Raw genomic sequence first — 10,422 nt, forward strand, 5'->3', positions numbered from 1 at the left:
ATAATTATACAAGACCAAATACATTTCTTTCACTGTAAAAATAGCAATGATGATATTAAGAATACATTCAAAAGTACGTTAACTTCGAAACCTTCTGTATGGCGCGGGTTACATGACGTCATCACCACCGCGACTTTTTATTGGATTAATCATTAAAAAACATTGTTTGTGATAAATGCACTTTTTGTAACACATCACTTGAAGATATTGAACATTTATTTTTGTATTGCCCTTTTTCTATTTCTTTTTGGACTGACTTTAAAATAGATATGAGAAACATTTGTCTTAATTTAGAACCTCATGACATTTTACTTTGTTTCCAAAACCCATATTTTTCTGAAAAACAAAATTATATAATTCAATTATTTTGGCGAAGTTTTATATTCATAAGACAAAAATAAAAGAAACCCTGATATATTACTTTTTATAACACTGATCTCACAGTATACTTTGAAAGCCTTTCAAACATGAGATCATAAAACAAAGTTTTTGAAAATATCTATAACTACCTTGATATTATAAATTTTTTATTTTTGCATTTATTTGTATTATGTGCATTTTATACTTACTGTTATTCTCTGGTTTACACATTTTGAGCTGTATTTACAATGCCTTGTGTTAATCTTGGTTTTTTTTTATTGCATTATACTTGAAATGTCTGTACTTGAACTAATAAAATAAAAATATCATTAAAAAACAAATTAAATTATTTTAAAGATAAAAATGTCTCCTGACACTATTAAAGTCATGCTAGTTTGAACTTTCATTTAAAGTACATACAAACTAAAAGTAATGTTATTTTTATAATAATGGTACAGCAAGTGTTTTTGCGTTTTAAAGGCATATATACATGTTTGATCAAACACTCACCATATAATTATAAAATGAAGTAAAAACAGTTTAATAAACTTGTAAGTGAAAATAATCAATTAAGCAAAACAAACACCATTTTATACAAAATACATTTATTCAATTGTCATTTTTACAATTCATTTTTTGAAACGTCAATAGAATGTCATCAAAGGCTTGTATTCTAAGTCAAAACTCATTCCTTTACTGATTCATACTGTAGTAGCAGTCCATAGAACTGAAAAACTCATTCCTTTACTGATTCATACTGTAGTAGCAGTCCATAGAACTGAAAAACTCATTCCTTTACTGATTCATACTGTAGTAGCAGTCCATAGAACAGAAGCCATCAAACTCTTTGTCTGAATAGAACGCAGTGAAGACCCCCTTCTTTCCACTGCCGCAATATCCAGTGGTGTTTTTGTAGAGGAATCCACAGGCATCACATCTGGTGAGCTTAAACTCCACCCTGTATTCTTTCCTCACATCCAGATTGACTGACTTCCAGTCAACGATACCTACAAGACAAAAGAAAAAATGAATTTGTAATGCAAAAAAATGAATTTAATATATTAGCTTAACTTGTTCATTTCATAAAGTAATACTTATACATACTGTCCAGCCAGGCAAAGTGAGCTTTTTTAAGAAAAACTGGATGGTGGACAGTTTCATTAAACTTTTTGCACACTAGTGACAGAGTGTAAAAGGCTTTGTCTCCTTCTTCATAAACAACATCAAGAAGAATGTGACTGAGCAACTCTGGTGGTAGCTGGAAATAAAAGTATGGAAAAACTATTTTAAAATACTACATGACTCCAATTTTTTTTAGAATTTTTTTTTAAAAGAAATAATATTCAACAGTACATTAGCAAGGCCTCCTGTTTGGTCCATGGCTGAAAAAAAAATAATGAAAAAAATCATTTTCACTGGCTTTTTTTTATTTTTTTTTTACATGTGTTATATTTCAAACTGTTTACCATACCAGTTTTGACTTCACATGAGCCTTCAACCTCAGCATCTTTTCTGTGCCTTTTTCGATCTGTAGGAGACCTAGAGAGAGAGAGAGAGAGAGAGAGAGAGAGAGAGATTACAAAATGCTAAAATGTCATTACTTTAAATTTATTAGAATTAGAATTTACCTCGAGTCTTCAAGTAGCAGTACACACCACCATTTCCTTATTCTTGACATATTAGCCTTAAAAAAAAAAAACATTACTACAATGTTTGAAATTGTTTTTATACTGGCTTGCAAAAAAAAAAATGTGTAGAACAAAGATCTGAAGACTCACCTCAGAAAAGTCAAAAGCCACCCCCAGAGAAATGTACAGGCCATACTGAAATTCAAAGGCTACTTGTTAAGACCTTTTTTTATTTGGTTTCTAAATTAAACTGATGTTCCTGTCATATAAAAACTCACCATGAGCACAAAGACTCCACAATTATTGGAGAAATGCTGCATTGGAATCTCCTGGATAAGGTTTGCAAGCAAATCAAGAAATGGAAAAAAGCAAGTAAGCAAGAAAGCAATTAATTTAATTGTGCTAAAAGAATAAGTGATGATTCAAAAACTTACTGGAAGATCCTTACAGGAGATCTCAGTCCAATGGCCAGGAATGACAGTCTGAGCAACCCTCCTATTAAGTGATTTTTAGAAATCGAGAAATGATGTTGAAATTCAAAATCAACAAAACAAGCCCCTATTCAAAAGGTATCTCACCCCTATCTTTATAACACTGCTGCTAAACTTATGAACACTATACAACAGTCCCCCATTTTGATTGTGTACGCTCCTTACTGTTGATTGGTTATTAGTGTTTTGGTACTTTCAACGTTAATAAACTTTAATGACCTCATATAATTCACATCAGACATTAACACAAGAACGTCACAAATGAAGAAAAAAAGAAAAATGCTGAATGGTTTAGAACTGAACCACCATACAGCAGCTGAGAACATTTGAACAAGAACTGTTCAACTGGAACTTCTGAACATGAACTACTGAGCTATGTAAAAGACCTGTACACTTGACTGTATCTTCCATCACTCAGACCACTCGCGCAGAGTGAATCAAGAAAAAACACCTGTTTCAGCTTTGGGCGCAAAATCTGAAAATGGTTGTTAAAAAAACACAAAATACAGAAATCAATTTGACATGGATAAAAATGTCTTCATGACTTACACAAAGCATCCAGTGTGACTTGATCCAAGATGGAAATAGAATGCAGTCTTTTGTAGAAGCATCAACCTATCAAAAATAAATATAATACAAAATGATGCACATTGTTTATTTTGCTCTGTGAAATCTTTTGGACACTTTGAAAGAATGCTTACAACATATATGCCACATAAAATGTCAATAGCAATAATACATAGAAACAGTCAATGAAATCCAAAGTATGTATGCTAAAATAACAAATCCTAACTACAATATTACTGTTGGAAAAAAATATATAAATTGCTTACAGGGATATGTAACATGGGATCTGCACAAAGTGGGGGAATCAGCGTTGAATTCACATAGCTGTTAGACGTCCAGACTTGGATGCCCTAATTACAGAAACATACACATTTCTTCATAATAGCTCTTTGCATTTTATTCACGCTACAAGCAATGACATTTTACCTGCAATTTGCTGAGGTCTTCAATTTTCTTGAAACAGCAATTCAGAATCTGTTAAGATATCACAGCTTCACTTAAAAACAGGAACATTTTTGAAAAGTAAATTGGATCAAAGAAATTTAAGATGATCCTAACTGTTGCCTCCACATTGCGTTCCAATCCCAAGGTCTGAAAATCTTCTCGCATCAGGGTTGTAGAATATACACGTGCCACATGTTCTCTCCCATTTTGCTTTGTGTCTAAAATATGTGTGAGCTATTTTTTTGGGGGGGGGGGACATTGTCAACATACATTACAAAATGTTTGAGGCTACTTGAGCCTTCATCAGCTTAAAGGGATACTTCACCGTTTTTTCATATTAAACCATGTTATTCCCTTAACTAAGACGAGTTGATGCATACCTCTCTCGTCTCAGTGCATGCACTCAATCGCTCAGGCGCGCGGTGACACTTCGATAGCACTTAACTTAGCCCAGTTCATTCATTAGGGACCAAACAGAGTTTTCCCTATTTAAATACAGTTACACGAGTAGTTACACGACCAAGTATGGTGACAAAATAAAACGTGGCGCTTTTCTAAGCGGGTAAAAAGGATAACAATAATGTATGGCGGGATAGCACTGGGAGCACTTCGACTCGGCGCAGTAAAAAGTCACGTTGGTTCTAATGACAGAAGTGAGAGGGAGAGGATTTAATAAGCGTGACTTTTTACTGCGCCGAGTCGAAGTGCTTTCAAAGTGTCGCCGTGCGCCAGAGCGATTAAAGGGATAGTTCACCCAAAAATGAAAATTGTCATCATTTACTGTCCCTCAAGTTGTTCCAAACCTGTATGACTTTCTTCTCCTGAACACAAAAGAAGATATTTTAAAGAAGGTTGGTAATTAAACAGTTGCTGGTCCCCATTGACTTCCATAGTATTCTTTTTTTCCTACTATGGAAGTCAATGGGGTCCATCAGTCGTTTGGTTACTGACTTTCTTCAAAATGTCTTTTGTGTTCAGCAGAAGAAAGAAAGTCATACAGGTTTGGAACAACTTGAGGGACAGTAAATGACAGCATTTTCATTTTTGGGTGTACTATCCCTTTAAGTGCACGCACTGAGACGAGAGAGGTATGCATCAACTCGTCTTAGTTAGGGGAATAACAGTTTAATATGAAAAAACGGTGAAGTATCCCTTTAAAAGATTTCAGAGCAAATCACCTTTTCTTCGCTGAATGGTTGCTCCCAGCCAGTCTTGTTGGGCATTACATCCTTCAGCCCTGTCACAGACACCTTGTCTGTACTTGGCTCATCATCCATTTCGACTGTGCTTTTACTTATAGTCCCTAGCAATAAAGCATGCGAGTGTCATCTAACCCCAGTGTCAAATAACATTTCTGGAGAAGACAAATAATGACATTAAATTGCATTATGAAAAATTAAGTTTACCTGCAAGTGCTTGGCCATGCTCTTCCAGGACAACCTGACTGCAACCAACTTCTCGCATCAGGGTTGTAGAACAAACACGTGACACATGTTCACTCCAATTTTGCTTTGTGTCCAAAACACGTGAGAGCAAAAAACATTATCAACAAACATTACAAAATGTTTCAGGCTACTCATTCCTCAGCTTTTAAGATTTCAACCTTCATAGAGCAATCACCTTTTCTTCGCTGAATGGTTGCTCCCAGCTGGTCTTAAAAATTACATCCTTCAGCCCTGTCACAGACGCCTTGTCTGTACTTGGCTCATCATCCATTTCGACTGTGCTTTTACTTAAAGTCCCTAGCAATAAAGCATGCGAGTGTCATCTAACCCCAGTGTCAAATAACATTTCTGGAGAAGACAAATAATGACATTAAATTGCATTATGAAAAATTAAGTTTACCTGCAAGTGCTTGGCCATGCTCATCCAGGACAACCTGACTGCAACCAACAGCCTTGGTAAGCTGTTCGGTAAACCTAGTGTTAATCGCAACGTTGTAGTGGTGCAGCAGGTTTCGCATAAGAAACAAGTGATTTGTTGGCTTCATAACATTTAGGAAGTAATTGTTTTTTCTCATTTGAGAAAACAACTGCTCCGCACACTGAGAATTAACTCTTCCAGCCAACTCAGGCACAAGCTGTATTTTACGAAGTTTATCACGGGGATCCTTTGTGTTGTTTTCATGGAATCTGTCAGAAAGTACATAGTGATCAGATGAGCCAGTTAATGGATGCCCATTCACATCAGCAGGCATTTTCTTCTCTTTGAGCCATTCCAATGAAATCTTAAGTCTTCCCTCTTCTGCTGCTGCAATATTGGCATCATTTGGCTCCAAAAGCCGACCCTCGTGTGGGCTGAAGGGAATCATGTTTGGATTGCGGAGATTTGCATGAGTGGAAAGTCCTCTTGCAAAGTCATAAATGGATATGTTGGGAAGGTGTTTCCAGGACAGCAACATGTCAGCGAAGTCCCTTGGACTTTCAGCTCTTACCAGGACTTTAATGCTGTTAACGACACCGCAGGGGCACATAACAACTGCCCAGCCACCTAAGTGATAGATTGTTTCAAATTAATGATTGCAGCACTTAAAGTAAAAAAATAAGTAAAAAAATAAAGAAATGTGTGTTTTCTATTATAAATTAAGATATATCTGTGCATACAAACCTGATGCACCCCAAACCTTTTGAAAAATTTTGTCATATGATGATCTGTTTTGCATTTCACTCCTCAGTCTCATTATGAGGTCCATCTTTGATCCCTTGTTATCTAACCCACATGATGCACATAACTGTCGGACAGCAGCCACCTATGAATTAAAACAACAAAAAAACTCAGAATTTATTAGAAATAAACAATGACAATAGAATACTGTTACAAAAAGGTAAACAAAACAACACTACACCTTCAGTGACATCAGCTCATCAATAAGCCTTTCCTCAGTTACTGGAACTTCAGATGCAGGATTAGGATTTGATGAATGTACTTTCTCCCATTCTGTATTCAATACAGAGCAAGACTTCCTAGTATTCGGTCCAATCCAGGGCACCCAAAGGTGATAACTTGGTTTGACTGCAAAAGGATTGGGGTTTCCAGCTGCAAAAAAAAGAAAGAAAAAAAAAAAAAAAGTCATAATGTTGTTGCCAGTGATAACTCCACTTTTATTTCTAAAGTTTAACAACAAAATAAAGTTATACATAAATATAAATTAATTAATATGTAATAATAGATCATGTCATGGGGTACACTCATAGCAGGTGTTTCTGGGATGTTTTTTCTAATCTGTGTGTGTGCATGTTGCATCCATGTGTAATGTCTCCCAGTGTAAAAGTTTAGGCATAATACCAGATAAAACAAATACCTGTGTCTGTGTAGTACTTTGATCCAAATGAATAAAATAACTTACTCTCCACAAGACCTCTTGCAATAATCTCCAATCGCAGTGAATTCCAAAAAGCCTCCACATCCACCTGTCCATCAAAGTTTGCTGGTGGTTCTTCTATTTCACTGACTAACAAAATAAAATTACAAATACAGTGCCAAGTCAAAACTTATAAAACATCACTATTTTTAATGATTTGAAGGAAGTCTCTTATGATCATCAAGCCTGCATTTATTGGAGCAGAAATTCCAATTTAAAATTATGGCATTCTATTTTAATATACCATCAAAAATGATTTCGGTGTCAGTCATTTATTTTTATTTCATTATTATTTCAGTGTTAGTCATCAGTGTCACATGATCTAAATGTAATTTATTATGACAGAATGGGAAATATTTTTTATAACCTGTGATACTTTTTCAGGATTATTTGATGAATAAAAGACAGCTCAACTCAAAACTTCAATTGATGATTGATTCTAATAAGTTACATGCAAGTCAGGATATTTTAAATTCTAATTAGATCTGTATCATACCTGGCATGCTAAAAGCTGCTTTTCGATGGGCATCCATGATAACAACAGAGGGATGGAATCCACACTTTAAGCAGGAAAACTGGTAGTTGTGATCAGTTAATGCTTCAAAGTGCAAATAAGCACAAAGCACCGTTTTACTTGGGTAAACCACTCCATTGGATATTGAAAGTGCTTTACAGACTCTTTCAACAGCGGTGTGAGACTAAAGAGGAAAAATTAGGTATTGACATTGTTGTGACAATAACATTAAACACTGTAAAGCAGGGGTGTCCAATCCTGCTCCTGAACGGCCACTGTCCTGCAGAGTTTAGCTCCAAACCTATCGGTAATTAATAAAGTCTGGTCCAGCTGATCAGGTTCTTACTAGGAATACAAAACACTTCCTGGCAAGTGTGTTAAGAAAAGTTGGAGCTAAACTGCAGGACAGAAGCCCTTCAGGACTGAGTTTGGACAACCTGCAAAAAATAAGGCAATCCACAATACCTGCAAAAAACTCCGAAGCATAAGACAAAATTTCAAACTGAGTATGATGTGGTCATCATAGTTATGCACACCAGTACTCCATTCTTGATAGCGATATGCAAGTCCACACACTGGGCATGTCTTGCAATAGGTTTCAACACCTAAAAACAAAAACAAACAAAATAAGCAGCTAATCTTAACACACATTATTGAAGTAAGAATTTACTACTAACAAATAAATACCAACCTTCAATTATTCCAACTGTTGTGACAATTTTAGCTTTATTAGAGATGAGCAAAGGATCACTAAGGGGTTCCGAACACGATGAACAGTGCATTTCATCTGGAACCAAAACTTTTGGGAATTCCTTTTCATCTAAATTGGTTGCTGAGATGGGTAAGGAAGAAGGTATTGTTTTCTTTGTAAAGATATACTGCACCATTTTCTTGAGGTCCTCATTTTTTGGAGGGTACAAAATGTTCTCAGTATAGTCTTTTTCTGTATCAGAAAGTCCATTGCCAGTGGACACAGGAGTCTTACAGGTCAATTCCACCTCTGTGCTCTTCACTCTTTGGAACATTTTTCTGTTGGTTTGGAAAAGATACCATTTGCACACAGCCTTGTGTATACAGGAGCGTCTTGGCCGAGTACAAGGGCAATGCCATGTGTTGTTTTTTGCATTATAAACAACCATGATTCTTCCCAATCGGTTATAGAATGAAACTTTTGGCTCAAAAACTGACACATAGTGCATATAGGATGGACCACCAAGAGTCACACAGGATGCAAAACACACATTTTGTTCTTCAGCTTTTTTCTGAGCATTTAAGCACTGTCTTTTGCGTTCCTCTGAAAACCATTTGTGCTGTACCATTTCTCTTAAAGCCTCTTCATGCAGGACACCATTTCCAGCATCAGATCTGCAGTAATCCACTGATTTTAAGTGTGTACACTGACAAGATCGCATGCCACTTCTTTTTTTAAAATCCATTACAGAATTGCAGACATCAAGTTCACAAGTCACCTTGTGTGAAATGCCCCATGTTTTTTTGATAACATGAATGGGTATACAAGGGCCTTTAGACGATTTTGCAACAGCAAAAACGGCATTTTTTGGGTCAATACACTGACTTTGAAGGTGAGACTGTGCAGTGATATCAGGTTCAATATTCAAGTGTGCCCTTTGTATATGTTTCTTGAGGTTTTTTTTTAAAACGCACAGATTACAGTGGGGACAACATAATCTTTGCCCCTGTTTTCTATGAACATATTTCAAGCGGGTTTTATCGGTGGCATCAGAAAGAGGTGCAAAAGACACCGTTTTGGTCACTTGCGGAGCGGTGTCGTCACTTTGAGCAGGAAAACTAACTGACTGGACCATCTTTGGAGCTGTGTCACTACTGGGAGGAGACAAAGACGCACGCTGGACCATCTTTGCAGCTGTGTCACTACTAAGAGGAGACAAAGATGCACACTGGACCGGTTTTGGAGATGTGTCACTACTCTGATGAGACAAAGGCACCATCTGTTTGACTACTTTGCACATATTTATGTGCTTTATAAAATCAGACTTTTTAATTAGGGTTTTTGAGCAGTGGAAGCAGTGAAAGTGCTTGGTTTGTCTGCATTCCAAGTGGCAGTCAAAGATGATCAAATCTAAAAGAATCATAAACATCAAACACAATTTAAAATAGGAAAATTCATATATAAAGCAAAACATGTTTGTCATAAGTTACCAATTATGATACGTAACATCACCATTCACGTTATTATCTATAACCTTAACAAGTTATAACAGGCATGCATATCACAACTGAACTCATACTTACGTTCATGGCGAACCGCGCGAAGTCTGTGGCTTTGCAAATGACTGTGTATGTTGTGATATTCACATGGTCTAAAAACACTGAGAGCACAGAACGGACATCGATATAAATCGCCGACTCGGATGTCTTCGATGCAAATGGACTCATTAATTCTTCTCACTGTAACATGTGTCTGTCAACAACAATTAAATAATTACCCAAGCTGAAAGATGTAAAGCAAAGAGAACCACAAATTATATCGCACATGTATTACCTCCGCCATCTTCTTTCCGTCTAAAGGAAATGACGATTTTTTTTAGCTAAAGGAAATGACGTATAACTATGGTTGAGGAAGCCAAGATGGCGATCGAGTAAGTCTGTTACTGCTGAGCTCCCGCACAAAATTTAAATTTGGTGGTTTTTGAAGAAAAACTGCATTCATCTATAATCGGACTATCTCTTATGACTTTGAGATCGATCTAATGTCACCGCCTGAGAAGAAAAGAATGCACAAGAACAAGAAGGCCCTCATACCTGATACACAGCCAAATAACGCTCTGATAGCCTCGTGTCACGATTATGATAGGAATATGTCGACAGTTGAGGTATCCATGTCGGAGGATCACTTTCCCGGGCTACCTGTGACTCCATGTGATTCCCCAGCGGCAAAGAAGGCTCTCTATAGTGCAAAACATGAGCCCACATCCCAAGACAACGTCGTCATTACTACCCTTTCCCAACTTATTAAGGAGCAGGCTGACTCCATAAAAATTCTGGTGAGTGAAAACTCCAAAAAAATTGATGGAA

General features: G+C 36.5%; 1 protein-coding gene across 1 annotated transcript; it reads right to left on the reverse strand.

Annotated features, from left to right (window-relative positions):
- Window positions 1–951: 951 nt before the first annotated feature.
- LOC308693169 (uncharacterized protein) lies at window positions 952–9,905 on the reverse strand. Its single transcript, XM_081369956.1, has 24 exons — window positions 9,890–9,905; window positions 9,640–9,808; window positions 8,057–9,466; window positions 7,831–7,970; window positions 7,348–7,549; window positions 6,837–6,941; window positions 6,336–6,526; window positions 6,098–6,239; window positions 5,336–5,980; window positions 5,111–5,232; window positions 4,897–4,999; window positions 4,669–4,793; window positions 3,605–3,724; window positions 3,473–3,520; window positions 3,313–3,396; window positions 3,029–3,094; window positions 2,423–2,483; window positions 2,267–2,317; window positions 2,139–2,183; window positions 1,989–2,044; window positions 1,832–1,899; window positions 1,714–1,742; window positions 1,465–1,618; window positions 952–1,367 (listed from the first exon to the last, which is right to left on the reverse strand). The coding sequence occupies exons 1-17, from the start codon at window positions 9,896–9,898 to the stop codon at window positions 2,445–2,447; spliced, it is 3,720 nt and encodes a 1,239-aa protein (XP_081226082.1). The 5' UTR covers window positions 9,899–9,905; the 3' UTR covers window positions 952–1,367; window positions 1,465–1,618; window positions 1,714–1,742; window positions 1,832–1,899; window positions 1,989–2,044; window positions 2,139–2,183; window positions 2,267–2,317; window positions 2,423–2,444.
- Between the last annotated feature and the right edge of the window lie 517 nt (window positions 9,906–10,422).

Source organism: Scardinius erythrophthalmus (assembly GCF_964197995.2).
Source record: "Scardinius erythrophthalmus genome assembly, chromosome: 7".
Taxonomy (NCBI): Eukaryota; Metazoa; Chordata; class Actinopteri; order Cypriniformes; family Leuciscidae; genus Scardinius; species Scardinius erythrophthalmus.

What these genes read in the sequence shown, in the direction of transcription:
- LOC308693169 (XM_081369956.1), bottom strand. An exon ending in AGCAGCTTTTAGCATGCCAG is followed by an intron (nt 6,942 to 7,347) that starts GTATGATACAGA and finishes TTATTTTGTTAG; the next exon opens with TCAGTGAAATAGAAGAACCA. An exon ending in ATCCCATGTTACATATCCCT is followed by an intron (nt 3,095 to 3,312) that starts GTAAGCAATTTA and finishes TATTTTTGATAG; the next exon opens with GTTGATGCTTCTACAAAAGA.